Raw genomic sequence first — 17,163 nt, 5'->3', positions numbered from 1 at the left:
CTGTGAGGTAGATTAAAAAAAGCAGGGTAAACATCTTAAGGAAACGTCTACTATTGATTCCTCATACATTTTAAATAAAGTGTCTTCCTAAAATAAATGCGTTTTTCTTCCCTTTCAATGCTTTATTTAAATTATAGAAAATTTCACTCCTCTGTCTCAGCACCACCAAGTTTGTGCCATCAAGTATAACGCATAGGTTTCTTTATTTTATTTTTTTAATGAAACACTATGTATCCTAAACACTTTGATTTAAGAGTTTTGAAAATTGGGGGCTAGTTTAAAAATGCTTTTTATTCCAAATAGTGATTTTGTCAGGTGTGGTGCAGAGCTGCTTTAGTTTTTTTATTATTAGAAATATATATATATATATATATATATATATATATATATATATATATATATATATATATATATATATATATATATATATATATATATTATGACAAAATATCCCTTTTTATCCATTAGCAACTCAAATAGGTTTTGGAATAAAAATTTCAACGCATCAAGAATATTCAGATTGCTTCAAAATGTAAATGAAGTTGCAAATAAATCAAAATCCAACTGATTCAGTTTTTTGACAGTGCTAAGTTCTCGCGGTAACGCAGTGCTAAGGCAAGGCTATGATAAAAATATGGTTGATCCACACTAATAAGTAAATGCCTTGAAATAAGTTTTCACTTTAAAATCCACAATGACAATTTTACTCAAAGAAAATGCTCAGAAACCATTAAAACTCCCCAACTATTCAAGTTATTTTTTTAATTATAAGGTGGCAAATTTAATGAATAACCTAAAATTGTACAAAAGTGAAATGTAACTGAGAGGAATTGAAGAAAAACAAAGGTAAGTTTAATTAAAACTAAAAAATAAGGTATAGTTCCTCCTTACTACTGGGTAGGCCTGCACAATATACCGCAAATTTATCGTTATCGCAATATCAAGTAGTGCAATATCCATATCGCAAAATAGGCAAAAATCGCAATAAATGGTTACCTTAAATGTGCTAAAACAATCCTATAGCAGCTTGAAGCATTTAATGGATCAAATAAATCCATTTATGCATTTGACCAATTCGATGGACCTTTTCCGATGTTGACCAATCAGATGAGCCCTTTTATGTTAGATTTTTGCCTCCTACGTCAACGAGGGTCATTTGGAGTATAATTTTTTAAACCGTTGCAATGAAATAGTAATGATGTTTTTGATTGTTTTGGTATTTGTTCATATACCGCAAATTATAACGTTATCGCAATATTGATCACTATTATCGCATATCGCAAGTTTTGCTCATATCGTGCAGCCCTACTACTGGGGTGTCAAAATTCTTTAAACCCAACCTCCTCTGCATAAAAGCAACTCTGTGGGACTAAACCCATATGAGCTTCAGCTCATCAATGTTGTACAGCTGAAAGTAGTGAGTTGCTTTCTAAATGACAAGAAAGAACTGATTAATGAAAAAGAGATAGACCATCCAAACACTCAATGATATAGGTTTCGTACATGGAAACGTAAAGAAATCCATTCATCCATCTATAGAACCTGGTGAAACCTATCCAATAGTAGCTGGTGCCAAACCAGCTACTGTTGTGCAAAGGTGAACAGGTTGCCAGCGTGAAATAAGAATAAATAATTAAGAATAAGAATAAATACTTTTAAATAAAAAGCTGGAAGCATCAAAACGATCTAAAACTTTATTTACAATAAACTGATCATTTTCACCAATATCTCTAGAGTTATTGAATAAAAACTTGAACAAAAACAGTCTTAGACCGTTGATTTATTAAGTTAAATGTACAAAAGATCAACAACTTGATACATTTCATGTTTCAAGGCTTTGTCATTACGACAAAATAAGCTCTGTCCCAATCGAAAGCCTCTTAGTCCTCTGCCAGCTCTCAAAGGGACAATTATACAGACTTCTCACAGTAATGTCTACTGTATAATGTAGTTATTTCAATTGTATATAATGTAAAAAGAATCTCATACAAAAGTGCAGAACATTATGTATTTACAAAATCTTTTTTCCATATAAAAACTTCAGCAAGTCCTGCGTGTGCTCAGTGCTGAACAGCTGCTGGCCAAAACCAGGAAGCTCTCCGCTTTGGCAGTCTATGTTTACAAGCAGATTTAGATAAGGCACTGACAAGGGCTAAAAAGATTTGATCGTTCCTTAAATGCTGCTGCGTTACAGCGAGCCACCACCCCGCCAACATCAATACATCGCCATAAGTTCCTTTCATCTCCACATCAAAGATTACAGCATTTAGTTCCGTCCTGATGATTTCAGAGGAGTTGGAAAGCGAAGCCTCGGCTCTGTTGGCGTAACACAGAGCAAAAAAGTGCTGCCAAGTCAGAGAGTGGGAAGAGAGTGGCGTGCTAAACCGAAGGCATCTTTGATTCACACTGAAGATAGGAGAAAAACAAAACAAAACATGATGCTTCCCTCAATTTGGTGCATCTGAATTGTGCAGAAAACAGTGTACAAAGCTGCCATAACACAGAAATCTTCAAGGCTCTGAGGTGACAAAATGACTAATACTGCACATTTTCTGAGTCTTCTGTCGGCAGTTTTCTTTGGCTACCTAAAAATTGGAACGAGACTCCTCACGAGTCGACATAATGAATGCTCAAACAGCAGTATTTGTATTGCTTCAGAGACATTGCACACATTTGCAAAAAAACAAAAAAAAAGTTTGGTTTCTTTACACTGGAAAACAATTATTTGTATAAAAATGCATCAATTAAAAAAATATCTCCTGGTCTGCTTTAGTTTGCGTGTGTAAAATGCTTCAAATGCATGATATCACAAGTGCAACACGGAAAATCCTTTAAACGGTGGTGAACACAGTGACAGTAGAAGCAGGGCAACCCTCTAAAATGTTTAGAAAAAAAGACATTCTGACTTACAAAGTCGTATTGTAAGGCGTTGATGAGCATAGGTTGCATTTGCTCAAAGGTGTCATAGAAATCTCATCTGCTTGGATGACTGTCCTATAAAAATACTTTTTTTTTTTAAATCTCAGTTCCACGTAGCTGCTCTAGGCTGTCTGATATACGGCTCGGCCAGATGTTAATGATGCGCAGCCACAGCGCCCTTTTCATCCATAGATGCTGCTCAGCCGCCACTTTTCCTCGTTTGAGGTCAGAAGTCTGGAGCTTGAGCACCTTCTCGTCAGTCCTCCCCCAAAATTTTGAGGGTTCTGGAAGTCAAAGTGTGCTCAACCTGGCCTCTCCAGGAAAGGCTGGAGATAGCTGGTGAGAGAGGCAGGGATCCTAACAAAGCAGACACTGGTTATCAGGCTGGGAGCTGGAGTGCTGCTTGATCCTGAAACCAGGCAACAAGAGTAGGGGGCCCTCAAGCGAGTTGGGTTGGTGAGTTTCAGAGGCACGGAGACCTTGGTTGCCTTGAAGGAAGGCAGCGAGGCGGCAGGACCTCCACGGACCTCAGAAGCTGCCTTGGACAAATGGATGATTGAGCAAAATGTCTGCAGTTGGCCTCCATTTCTCCTCCACAAACACTTGGCGAAGGAAGTCCCTGGACGCGTCGGACACGCCCTCCGGGAGCGTGGGCTTCGTAGGCTGAGTGGCAATCTTAAATATGGCCGCCATGGCCTCGTACTCCGCCCAGGGAGGTTTCTGAGTCAACATCTCGACCACGGTGCAGGCCACACTCCTGAAGAGGAGCAGCACAACAGTTAGGATCAGCTTGTGTACACACACACTTTTAAAATCAAATCGCATTACAATGCAACTAAACGGAAGGAGAATTATTGTATGCATCATTTCTTTAATCAGTTCATCTCAATCCGATCACATTTTGATCCGTTTTAAAAGTCTTCCCAATGATTTGAATACAGAAATTCTCAGAAATAAGATTTTAAGCTCAATTCTCTTTATATGTGTCGTCCATTAATAGAAAAATGCAACAAGTATGTGTAAAAAAAACACAATTTTATCAGAATCATTAAATAATTATTACTTCCACCATAACTGGAAAAACATTACTTAAATTGGAGCTCTCCTTACCATACATCCGCTTTCCGGCCATATCCTTCCCCATTGATGACCTCAGGACTCATCCAGTAGGGGGTGCCAGTGACAGACTTGATTCCTGTACCAGACATGCAGATGGTCTGGATGCGTTTGCTGGCTCCGAAGTCTCCAAGCTTCACGTTCCCGGAGGAGTCCCTCAGGATGTTAGCACCTGGTGGAGCCAAACACCATGATGTCAGAGTTATTCAGGAGTCTCCAGAGAGGCTGTCCGATCGTTTGAAGGAGCAGAGGGAGTTTGGAAGTTCAGTTTCTGTGACAGAAATTTGGGATAAAAGGTAAACTTTTCCTAGGCTTTGACAGGTTGGGTTAGGTTTGGAGAGGTGGAGTTATTTTTGAAAAAAAGAGGATTCCTTGAACCTGCAGTGCCAGCTGCCTATTTTACGTTTTCCTGATTCCAGGATAAAAAAAATCTTGGTTTTGCCTGAGACCAATCAGAAAATAATGAATACAAGTGGTTTTCCTTTTATAGTAGTTCTTTGACATGCCCTCATCTTGCTCGATTGGTGACTAATGCACACTCCACACCCACAAAGGTCTGAAAGAAATGATAGATGGAGTCAAATCTCTCCAGGCTGGGGTTCACTGTCAGCACATGTGTGCACATACAGCATGTACAAGCGCTAAAATAAATCGCTGGGTGCTAACGTGCACTTCAGAACCTCAGAGTCAAGGCTGCCAAGTTCAAACCGCATGAGCTGACATCTCTTTTTTTTCTTTTTCTTGCTAAAAGACAAGCCCTTGTGTGGAGGGGTGAGCTCACAGGGTATATTAAAACAGTGTTTTCAAAGTGGAAAATCTCACCCACCCACACTCACGGAGCCTGGCTGTGTCCCACGTGACCCACCATCAATCTCTCCCATTGGACGGCACATTTCCTTCTTTCTGGTTATGCCTTAAAGACCCACTCTGATTAAAAAAGTGTTTCTAACCAACAATACCACCCACACTTAAGAGGCTAATTTCTAATAAATTACCACCACTCTGCAGAAACTGTATCCTAGTGTTTTTTTAAAATTATAACTAAAAACGTCATAATCATAATAAAAAAAACAGCTAAGAATGCTTTGAAAATAAGTCAAGAGATGATCGGAGTGGATATTTATTGACACTGCAACTTCCAGAGCTGCTAGGGGGCAAAGTTAAAGCTTTTTTTATTTGCTGTTAAGGATTCTTTGCTCTTGCCAGTTCCAGAGAATCCCAATTCCTCTCCAAGGGCCGATAATTTTCCTCACTCTGAGCAGTCAAACGAAGGAAAAACTTGAGAAAATGTGCAATTTTTGTAGCACAGGTCTCATGCTTGGAGGCTATCTTTTATGTTTGGGTTTTATGGCTTTTAAATCCAATTAATAACCCAAGTCGACCTGTGCATTTCAGTTACCTTTGATGTCCCTGTGTACAATCATGTTGCTGTGCAGGTAGGAGACCCCCTGGAGGATCTGCCTGGTGTATCTTCTTGTCACCTTCTCTGTCAGAGCGCCATAAGCTTTCAACTGGTCCTTTATTGAGCCCTGGAGGATGAGCAACAGAAAGGAAAAAAAAAAGGGTATTAGGGAAAGAGTACCACGCTTAAATGGAGTTATTTTAGTGTCTGGAAAAGTCGCTTCCCAGCCAACGTTAAAACACAAAAACCATGAGTGTAAACAAACAACTTTGGGCCGAACTCTCAATCTGCAGCACTTCCTTTCGTTTCCCGCTTTCAGTTCCTGGAGAGGAAACCTCGGGAGCAACGACCTGGCCCAGTAACACCTGTGACGTACTTTAAGGGAAAACAAAACATCTCCCTCTACACTTGAAGAGACACCTTGGCAGTGCCCCCCTCCCACTGGGCCACTGTAGCGTTATCGGTCCTCGGCAGGAGGGCCGCCTTTTACCCAAACCTTGGCTCTGTCCCCCTCCGCCAACTCAGCAGAAGCAAACAATTCCAGTTTCCAGACATTGTGTGACTAAGACACTTGATGGTTTGAAAGCATCAAAAGGAAATATTGGAAACAGGCTCAAGGACGGAGTCCGCTGGCGACAGTCGCTCATTAAGCGGGTGAGAAAATGACCTCATAAAACGAGCTGTTCTGCACACAAGCCTGCTAACGTTTTCAAGAAAATGCTGAAGTCCAACAGCTAGAAGAACAAAAAACCTTGAAGGATCCAACGTTTTATGCATACGCACCCCAGGCATGAACTCCACAAAGATGGTGAGTTTCCTCTGATCCAGGTCCCGAAGACACCCGTAGTACTGAACAATCCTGTCGTGTCGCAGATTCTTCAGCAGCTGGATCTCACACTCCAAGGCGTTCACTTCCTACAAAGGAAATCTATGAATCAGAGATGCATTCGTACCAGATCGTAAGGGTTTCTTGATGCACACCTCTCACCTTGCTTGTCTCTTGACAGTCGGGGTCAAAGGGAACCTGCTTGGCGGCCAGCTCGCGGCCTGTGTCTGCGTCATAGCAGAGGTAGACCTCCCCGAACGCCCCTCGCCCCAGCAGCTTTCCCTGTCGCCAGTTGACTGGCGCCCGCGGTGCTGCAGAAAACGCAACGCCAGACGATGAAAACCCAACCAATAAATAACTGAGTTAACAAGCCCCGAAGACAGTCAGCAACACTGATACACCGATTTGAAGGGAGCACAAACGCTCCAGCAATAAACTACAATAAACTCCTGCAGTAAACCTCACAAGACAAGACGTCAAATCCACCGCAGTCGGAAAAATACCTCACCGCAGACCCTGTCAGATCACGGGGAAACCCCAAATATCAGTCAGACAGAGGGACTGTTATCCACTCACACAAAGTTGTCAAAACCTAGAAAGATCATCTCAGCAGCTCCTTCTTTCAGACCCAGACTTTGAGACTTTGTTTTGGATTTAGCAGCCTTCTTTGCGGTTGTGTTAGGCTGTTAAGTTTTGTGTGGGTGAGACGTCAGCCACAGACTGCTGAGCCAAGCTGACAACAGGAACGAGACAGATCTTTTTTAGGGGGGGGGGGGACGCTCGTACAGACCGAAGGAAGACAGACGCCATCAAGGAGTCTGAGACCCAAACTGATCAACATGGTGGGCGGGGCATTATGTTGCTTTAATTTCACCGCTTTACTGCACATCACTTCTACTTATATTTCTGACTTTTTATACACTTGGAAGTGTTCTGTGGAACATAACCTCACTTCAACAGTTGTGTGTTATTTTGGTGTGTAGACAGCAAAGAATCCACAACAATTATTCTCAGATTTGAATTTAAATCAACTAAACGATCAAAAATATCACACAATTTATGCATTTTAAACAATGTGTAGTACATGGACCTTAACACTATATAGTAGGCTATACTGTCATATATTTGATTAAAACGTCTTTTCATACTCAATCACCTAACTTGTACTATTTATTAATTTTTATACTTCCTGCTTCTCGGTCTGAACTCTGTTGGATAGTGGTAGTTGCTAGTCTTTAGGAAAATCATTGATGTCTTTGAACTTTCTTGGTGCCGCTGCACAAAACCCAGGCCTTTCACAGAAAATTACATTTCAGATAAAAAAACAAATCAAGACAGAACTTCACTCAAATCATTGAAGTTTTTGGTGATCAACTTATCATATTTCAGGGGGAAAACAATTGAATTTTACAGTTATTGATATGTGGTTAAATTATTGTTCAAAGCTTACATTTGGCTGTTCCTCGCTGGCAGCTTTTGTCAGCAGAGCGTCCCAGAGAGCGCAGCTCGGTGAACTGCAGCGTGCTTTCGCCGTTATAACTGCGAGTGCGACTGGAAGGAACCAGCTGAAAAAGGTTCTCCTGCGGCATGAAGCTCCGTGGAAGAGTCCTACGACCTGAAGACACGAATACACACAGACAGACATTTGATTCGCTTTGCTTTCACCGCACAATAGCTTCACAGGTGCTGCGCATAGAGCAGCTCAGATTGCAGGCAGGCAACAGCCTCTCACTACTCTGCCCTGTTTCCCTTCTGGCAGGAAGTAAAGCGCAGTGTTTTCATTCGAGTTCGAGTTCACTGCAGGGGAACATAAATCAATGCTAGCCAAGGTTAGCCTCTGAGTGAATAGTTAATAGCAGCTGCATGGAAGCCTGAACATCATGTACATAAAAAGCGCCAAAACTGGTGATGTAAAGTTCTGAACATTTCATAAAAATATGTTATCTGACAGGGGTGTGACGATTACTGCATCAACGCACGTTTTTTTTTAACGTTTTTTTTTTTTTTTTAAGTTCTGCATATGGTCCGTGATTGGAACTATAATTAACACATTAAACACATTCATCTTTGCTGATAATTTACTTTTTCTGCTAGTCCTGTGTTCAGACTTCAAGGGTTTCTGGGAGAAACCTGTTCTCCTTCACTCCCTGTGCAGCGCCTCTCACACCCTCTTGCGCTGCACGCGCTCCCTCTTCTTACACACACACGCCGGTTTCAGCAGCACATACAGATCCTCATTCTACAACAGAAGTTTCCGTCTCGCGTGGAAATACAACAAATTTACTGCGTTCTAATTATTCATTACCATTGTATTCATTTCCATTAGAAGCTGCAAGCGTTCTTGAGTGCGCAACACGACCGCCCGCCGGAAGATTTTGTGTTTTGTGTGTGTGTGGGGGGGGGGTGTATTACTGTTCTCCTTCACTCCGTAACACCAAACATGAACGCCACTACATGTTTTGTTTGGGAACTATTTTGTGTAGCGCAATGTTACGTGTCTGTATAAACAAAGGCGGAGCCTCCTGCCCCGCGTTCTTCATGGGTGTCAGGCTCCATGGCTACCGGAAAGGTGACAAAGTGTCTGCAGTCTCGTTTATTACTGGGCAATATATAATATTCTGAGAAGATGTCTGTTCCAGAGAGCACAGGTGAAGCCTCGCGTACAGCTACAGAGCGGTCCACTGCAGAAGAATCAACATGCACCACCAACACACTTGTGTGCGCTTCTTCCTCCTACACACGCAGCGCGCTGACACACATACGCATAGAGACATTCTACAACACCTATATAGTTAGTTCATTAGTTAGATAGGTAGTAGTTAGTTGGTACTGTTATTTTTTATTATACCATTGTCCGGGTGAATACTCGATTCTGATTGGCTGCTGGGTGTGCATTAAAACCTGATAACCGCACGGTGAAAAAAGAAGTTCCGGTCACCTAGCTTAACTGTTTTGTATCACTGCTCTGGCTTCTTTAAAACAACCTTTTGCTTCATCATCTGGATAAAAACCAGCGATAAGAGGTGAACTTTCTCCCTGAACTGATGCTTTATTCAACCCATCGGAAAGATTAGCATATATATATTGCCGAATCTTGACTGCAGCGGTGGCGCGACGCGACGCGGACTATTTGTTAGAAAAGCGATTCTGTCTTTCTTCCCAAACCCTGACAGTAAGAAGTGTTTTTTTTTAACCCACATTGTTCATCTTTTTGTTTCTCTTCATAGTTGCACAATTATGTGCTCAATATAGGGTGAATTACAATAAAAACTGTTGGATATGATCTGTTAGAAACTTATGTAAACTATTAATAACATGCAAACTAGATCTTTTGGCTTTATTGGAATGGTTTGGACTAAATTAATAATAATTTTGCTTGGTTTGATGTTTTAATATGTTCTTTGTGGCGACTTTAGTTGTTAACCGGCTTTTTGTAAACAATGTTTTCTCTTGTTATCATATGTGTGTGATAATATTCTGCTTTAGGAAGGCGGGGTTGCTTACGGTCTCCATAATCCTTGCTGCGATTGGGCAACTGGAACTGGCGTGGGAAAGTCCCTCCTTTCCCATGGCGACCTAAAAAAAAGGGAGTAATTAGGCAAAAATGTGGGTGTCAAGAAAGAAATGATTTAGCCTGAACAGTTATTCTGTCATGAATTGCACACACAACACACTTCTTAAAAACAGCTGTAATTGAGCACAGATGTTTCGATGCCTGATAATGATCAGAGGTTAAATCCATTGAATCTGGCTTTTCTCCTCTGCATGTCACACACGGAGGGGAGCAGCGGCAGTGAAATCGCGTGCAGGTCCCCCCAAACTGCATCAGCGACAGAAAGCCCGGCCTCCTCTGAGCGCAGTACAGCAGTAACTAAAGGCATGTGGCGAGTGCTGCTGACGCACAAGAGCGCCGACACTCAGAGCGCACGCACCGCACGGAGAAGGCCAGAGCCTCCTGCAATTGAAAGCAGCTGTTCTGTCAGAGGACTGCCGGCGCTCGCTGGTGTTTCTGCGGCCGTATCCCGGGGAGACGGCAGTTATTTTCTGTGTTTGGCAGCGCGGGATGGAGAGGAAAAATCTACTCACGGGGAATGATAAACAAACACTGTAGCTCTCGGCAGGAAAGGCCACACAGTTTTACATCTGAGGAGGGGAGCGCACGTGTGCATGCCCAAGTGAGTCTTTAAGCACTGCTGCTTTATATGAGCCTGTTAAACATACGCAGCATTCCCCCTTTTTTAATGCACACAAGAGGGATGCAGAACGGAAAGAAACGGGCTGATTGAGACACCTGCTCTTTTTATGAGTTCTTGTATGGTGTTCTGCAATTCGTCTCCATTTTACCCATTTTCTTAGAAAAAAAATTAATTTATATTTTCTAAAAATATGTGCAGATTTACGTAGAAATTAGAAAGTGTGGACAGCAAAACATCTAGCTTTCCAAAAACCTACAAATTGACAACCAAGACATAAACTACCATTACAGTATCCCATTTTCAAGAGTTTTTTTAAAAATTCACAGGCTTTCTACACCATTTTCTCTGTAGAAACTAAATGTGTAGGTTTAATTATGACGCTTTCAAGCATGGAAAAGGTTTTTGCACCTCTCTTTTTATCTTTTCTGTGTTGTTCCAGCAGAGAACTACCTTGGCAGCGAAGCAGGGTTTGTAAAGGAAGTGCAGTGAGTGCTGCAGATTAGACCCCTCCTACCTTTGTATTCATAGTTGAGATTCAGGTAATTATTGTCGCGGTTGTTCTGTGAAAAAGGAGGGCTGCAATGACAAAGAGAAAAAGAAGGGGGAGATATGTTAAATCACTTGGAATTTCAGTCAGGGATTCCTCTCATCTTCAAAAGGGAACTCGTCTCCCACTGGTTGCCTCTAAAAAACTGCCGAAAAAATGGCTTTGGCATTCACAGTCATTCTGTCAGTCAGCTTCTATATGCAACAACTGTTGCCTTAAATAAGAATGATAAGATGGAAAAGGCTTTCTCTGCAGCCACGAGGACTTGAAACATGTGGCGGTGCATGAAAGAACTGGCAGTGAAGCTAATGTCCCTGCATACGATTAAACGCGCGTGCGACCGCCCCCTCAAAGCCTCTCTGTCACCAGACTCGTCCCGCCGACCCAGCACGGAGTGACGTCTCTGCTGACCGCAGGGCAGCGTGGGGCCACGAGACCCTGGATAAGGGGCACACATGCCTGCTCGCAGGGAAAAGTTCCATGCATTCGTTTCCTGCCATTGTTCTGCAGCCCGGAGCCCTGATAAGCCTCGTGCAGGTAGAACGGTTTCCGTCCTGCTCTCTAACCCTCGCTCTGGCTTACAGCCTCCCCCCTCTTTGATTCAAATTGAGCCTTTTCTCTGCTCACTCCTCTCAGATTTTCCTCTTGTGCAGTGTGCACACATCTCCCACTCAGTCACTGTTTCGCCCGCTCTTATGATAACAGGAATCCAGGCGTCCAGATAAGAGTATGGTCACTATGGCAACAACAGAATGACCTGATTCCTTTTCCTCCCAGTGAGGCCAGGAGAAGGGTCAAACGCCTCTCCTCCTTACTAAGTTTTATGAAAACCTCTGCTCGGCTCAGTCATACAACGGAACCAACAGCATCAATCTGCACAGAGCCGAGCCACAAATCACTCACCTGTCCAGTGCCTGATCTATGGATTGACAGCTGCTCGACAGCGAGTTGCCAGCACTCCCGAATGGATCCAGCATCTGACACGCATAAAACAGAGAGAGAGACCGAGGGTCAAGGAGCCGGCAATCATTAGAATATCACAAGCTGCGGGAAACACCATCTCCATGACACTCACAGCCCTGCACCGGGGTAAAATTTGGAGTGTTATCATATAAGTTTAGCAGCTGTTTAGTTTTTTTTTTAGGACAAACTTTTAAAAACAAATACTAAAGTTCATTTACCGGCTGAAAAAACATATCCTGAAATATTAGAACAATTGAAGCAGGATTCTGAATAGTTAGCCAAATCTACATTCCACAATAAAAGAGAAAGACTTTTTTGAGTGAGCTGAAAAAGTCAATTTCATAAGTAGGAGCAAGGGCTGTAATGATTAATCGAGCTAATTGATTTATAGTCCTACGATTGATCTGTCTGAGACAAGTTGTTAATTATGAACTTTATGAAACTAAAATGGGAATTTGTGGTTGACGATGTGGTTTAACTATAAAGCGTAATCGTCAACCACAAATTATGATATGAATCCAATTGTTTTCGAAATGAATCGTTACAGCCCAACTAGGAGCCATATTTTTTTTAATCCATTTCATCAGGAGGCTTGACAAAAGTTATCTTAAATTGACTGAAAAAAAAAACTAAATGGAAATGTAAGATCTTCTTTTAATCACTCTACAGTACAGATCCTGAAGTCAAAGTATTGTCTTAATTGAATTCATTTGTAGTATTGTAGAATTTGAAGTGAAACTGACATGTTTTTTAGATGACATTAGCAGTTTTGTCTGAGTAGAAAGTTAAGGTGAAAGATCTTAAAATATGTCAAAAAATGACTAGACTCAGAATTCCTTTTTGTTTTTTGTTGATCGTGAGCTCTTACATTCTGGTCCGGGTTTTCTGGGATGAACTCCCCCTCGCTGTGAATGCTGGTGTAGGAGCCCTGCCGGGCGATCTGCTGCTGCTCTTCAGGGACGCTGCCCGGAGGAGGCGACGTGCGGCCGGTGTGCATGGAACCTGGGACAGAAACCGCAATGGAAAGATGAAAAGAAATGAGTCATTGGTGGGTACGAGTCCACTGCCACTTCTCACCTCAATTACTGTGACAAAACGCTTTGGCTGAGCTGAGGCAGCCAACGAGCGCTTGCCCTTGTCATGAGAAAAAAGGCTGAGCAAGAGGGAACCTCAGAAAAAGGGCAGAGAGGCCACCATGTATAAGAACTCCCAATAACAGCAAAAAGGTAAAGTTAAATCTTTATTTCCTTCACGGTTTAGTTTATTTCCCCCTTCAGTCATTTATGTGACCTGCCTTCTGCCATGCAAAACAACTTTCAAACTCCTAAATACCAAACAAGACGATAAAACGTCCCCAACTTCTCTGACCGTGATGGAAAGAAACAACAAAGTTTCTTGGAATTTCAGAGGTTCCTGCTCGTTTGTTGGTGTAGAGACTTGAGATGCGAACGTGTTTGATGCAGCAGAGGTGGCGAGCCGGCTCACCTGTCGAGTGTTTGCGGACCCTCTCCGAGCTCTTGAGCAAAGAGCCCTTCAAATCTCCTAATGACCGCGATGACTTCATCTCGCTCTGTTTGTCCCTGCTGTTCACCTGTAGATACTGCAATGAAAACATTCAAGAATGAGAACGGCGTTGTGTTGACTCAGCCCTGTTAGAGGAGAAAGTACTCTTGTTGATTTTAGCAGAACAGACTCAAGTAAAACAGGACTTTTGCCAACGTTACCAGGGTTACAGGCATCACTGGAACTCACATGATTGTTTTGCGGGGTTTTAAGCAGTATCCTGAGGAGCCCGTTGGTCACAGAACTGCTACCCGCCAGAACCGCCTGGTCCAGGTCCTCCTGCGTCTTTAAAGGTAATACCAACTAAAGAGGCAAGAACACCGAAACAAGATCTTTCAAAAGTCAATTAATAATCATGTTTAAATGCCTTAAAGGGGCGGTGAAGGTCATTTCTGGGATAAAAACAAAAAATTCTTTAGATTTTCCTCATGCTTTTATTGTTTCATCACAGCAATGCTTGTGAAACTGGCTAGGAAAACTGCAAAAGGCCACAACATTTCTTACTCTACAGTTTGCTTTTGTTTTAAAAGTGATGCTTGTTAAACAGGATTTTTCTTTTTTATAGTGGGCGGGAAAAACTGCAAAAAGGCCACACTGTAGAAGTTAACAGCAGGTCAATGCTTGGAATGTATCAGTGTTTATTAAATCAATAGTTAATTTTTAGCTCGGTTTTAAAAGCTTAAATGGAAATGCTGTTAAGACTCAGTACAATTAATCTTTTTTTTTTTTCTTTCTCCAAAGAATTTACATCTTTGTGCACCAAAAGGGTCAATAAATGTACTCAAAAATACAACTTTTCAAAAGTTTCAAAAATATTCCAGCTCAATTTATGCTTTTTAAGAAACCATTTTAATCCAAGATTGTTGTTTTTTTTAATTTCTTTTGCTATCAAAAATGTAAATATGGCTGGACGATAACTCAATGGTTGCATTTTGTCAGCGGTCTGGTAAATAAAAGGCACCAAAACCAGAAGGTTGGAAAAATACTTTATTTCTGCAATATTTAATACAATAGTTTTGGAAGAATCTCTAAATACATACCTCTTTTTCCAAAAAAAACATGTCCATCTGCTGGCCAAAGGCCTCAGTGACTTTCTGCAGCAGCTCCTTGATCTTCAACGGCCTCTGAAAAGGGATGATTCTAGAAAAAGTGAAGAAAGACCGGAGGGTGAGAGATCAAAGAACCATGTTTACTTTGTGGCCGTCGGCTGCTCTCTTAGTCACAGATATGAAAAGAGGCTTTGTTTTCCCCATCATACTGGTTTTCTCACATTTGCTTGGATTGCATAACCAGAATGTGATGCATTTCTCTGTTACTTTATGGCTTTGTTTCCGTGGCAACGAGAGGAAAAATACTCGGGTCAGCTGGGTCAAGGAGCAGTTAAGAGAGGAATAATCGAAAAGAAACTCATGGATGCAAATGGCGAGTTTTTATCTACTGTGGAGAAAGCTGCTCTGTGCACATTTGATCCGTCTGAGTCTGAGCTTATCGGTCGGGGCTTGAGGGACTATATGTGGACTTGTATGTTTGTAAAACTTTACATGCATGAGTGTGCTTCCCAATCGCTGTGTGCATCAGCCTCTGTTTCAACACTGGGCCTCTCCACTAAGCCAGCACAAAGGCAGATGGGAAACTTCCTGAGAGGAAAGAGGGGGGGGAAGAAAAATCTGGAGCGGCAGCAAAAGAGGCAGGATGTGTGTCTTTCCCTCCTCTTTTAAAGAATGACAAAGTGAGAGATACAGGGACATGGAGATATTTACAAATCGGCACAGAGAAAATAAAGGAGACAGCCTGAGAAAATAAAGGCAGAGATTCCCTCCAGTGTTTCCCTGCCTCTTCTCTTCGAATAAGCCCGCCCCACTTGCTGCTTTTGAAGAATCTGCTCTCTCATTATAGTATTCTGATAACCGATGGGGTTTGTTTTTATCCCATCGCTTCCTCATCAAGAGGCCGAAGCTGGGCCCATCTTAATGACTCTTCAATGCCCCCCCCCCCCCCCCTCGTTTAAGGAGAGGATTCTGGGAAAAGAGACTTCTGCAGATCAGAGGCGAGCAGCGACGCGGCTAAATGCTCTTCGTCTCTGTTTAGATTCAGTGATCATGAGAGCGATAAAGAGCTGGAGGGATGTGGAGGAGGGGTAGGAAAAAAAAATAAGAGGATGCTGCTCCAACAGACATGACTTTCCTTCCTCTACATGTAAGCAAGCATGAGGACACAAACCCAGACAGAAAAAAAAAGCTTAGTCTCCTTCATTTTCCTGCTCAGCTTTGGACCAAAAAATGATATCCTGAAGAGGCAGTTTCCTTTTCTATCATGCAAAACATCTCTTTTTGGGAGATAAATGCTTTTGTGCGTGGTCCTCTGGGAGTAAACTAAAACTATGTGGCTTAAAAGAAGTTAAATGTTTCTAATTCTCAGCGTTGGAATGCACCTGCTGTGTGGAGAGGAAGTCATGTCTCCTCATTAGGAACAGAAGAAGCTCCAAAATTTTGTATAAGTCTCTGAATTGCACCAAAATACATTTTTCTATTTGATATCAGAACAAAAATCAAATTTTTTCCAATTAATTTTAATTAAATTTCCCATTTATAACTTTTCAGACTTAAGGTTCATTTTTCTGAAGATCTATTCATGAGTAGAAGAAACTGAAAAAAGTAGAAAACAGAACACATTTTCACATTTTTTAGATGTTGTATTAAATGCCCAGGTTCTTTGACGTGTAATTTAGCTCTGTGCATTCTTTCATGTTCCACAGGTTTCTTCTCCTGTTTTTCTTTAACCTAAAAACAAGGAAATACATCCTCATTATGCCAAATTCTCCTTTTAAACTTGGAACAGCTCTGAGTGAGAATATCTGACCGTTACTCCAGACCCGGTGAAGTGGCCTGCTAGGCGACATTTGCTGTGACAAATTCATATTATTGTAATAATTTGATTAAGTATTTTCTTTTTTTTGCACAACTCTCCAAGCTGTCCGTGCACACAGCTGCTTTCTCTGCCCTGACCTAAACCATCACTGCTCGCCAATGACTCAAGCGAGGCTTTACAGTTTGACTCTATTCCAAAGAGACAAGCCAATTATCCTGACTCGGGGATTCCCTATTTGTTCATAACTTGGAAGCACCTTAGATATACAGTAACAGAAAACCAATTATTATATTGGCTTGAAGGAAAACGAACAGGTACTTGTGCTAAGGTTTCAAGAATAAATGCAAATAATTAAAGTATAACTTTATTTAATTCTTAAATATCAACAAAGGTTTATTCTGCAACTTCAGGGTGCATTTTGTTAAATTTAAGGGATTATTCTGTTTCATATATAGTTTGTGCAATATTTAAATTCATTCAATCACAATCACATAAACTGTCCAACTGGAATTACTGCTTCTGCATTTTTTCATTTTTTATTTTTTTATCTTTTTGTCTTGTTATTTCAATCTATTTCCTTATTCAGTTATGTTTATTTATTCATACAGCTACCTTACACTTACCTTCTTTCATATTATTTATCCCTTTATTATTTATCCTTCTACCTTGCTAGTTTGCACGAGAGCACAAGTAACCGAAGTCAAATTCCCTGTACATGCGCTGTACTTGGCAAATAAAGTGATTCTGATTCTGATTCTGATTC

The 17,163-nt window shown here is 41.4% G+C and overlaps 1 protein-coding gene across 1 annotated transcript in view; it reads right to left on the bottom strand.

The window, feature by feature from the left end:
- Positions 1-1,761: 1,761 nt before the first annotated feature.
- The window catches only part of LOC101156127 (mitogen-activated protein kinase kinase kinase 3), a 39,691-nt gene continuing 24,289 nt past the window's right edge, over positions 1,762-17,163 (bottom strand). The window contains exons 6-18 of the mRNA XM_004081282.4: positions 14,573-14,672; positions 13,722-13,835; positions 13,455-13,569; positions 12,838-12,971; positions 11,910-11,983; positions 10,974-11,035; positions 9,768-9,839; positions 7,714-7,878; positions 6,426-6,574; positions 6,221-6,352; positions 5,435-5,564; positions 4,030-4,207; positions 1,762-3,676 (exon numbers count right to left, since the gene is read on the bottom strand). Of these exons, the coding sequence (XP_004081330.2) occupies positions 3,448-3,676; positions 4,030-4,207; positions 5,435-5,564; positions 6,221-6,352; positions 6,426-6,574; positions 7,714-7,878; positions 9,768-9,839; positions 10,974-11,035; positions 11,910-11,983; positions 12,838-12,971; positions 13,455-13,569; positions 13,722-13,835; positions 14,573-14,672 (1,654 nt within the window). The 3' untranslated portion in view covers positions 1,762-3,447. The remainder of the gene's footprint in view (positions 3,677-4,029; positions 4,208-5,434; positions 5,565-6,220; positions 6,353-6,425; positions 6,575-7,713; positions 7,879-9,767; positions 9,840-10,973; positions 11,036-11,909; positions 11,984-12,837; positions 12,972-13,454; positions 13,570-13,721; positions 13,836-14,572; positions 14,673-17,163) is intronic.

The sequence above is a fragment of the Oryzias latipes genome, chromosome 20 (assembly GCF_002234675.1).
Source record: "Oryzias latipes chromosome 20, ASM223467v1".
Classification (NCBI taxonomy): Eukaryota; Metazoa; Chordata; class Actinopteri; order Beloniformes; family Adrianichthyidae; genus Oryzias; species Oryzias latipes.
Note: the sequence above shows the minus strand (reverse complement) of the source record. Positions and strands in the feature narration are given on the sequence as shown.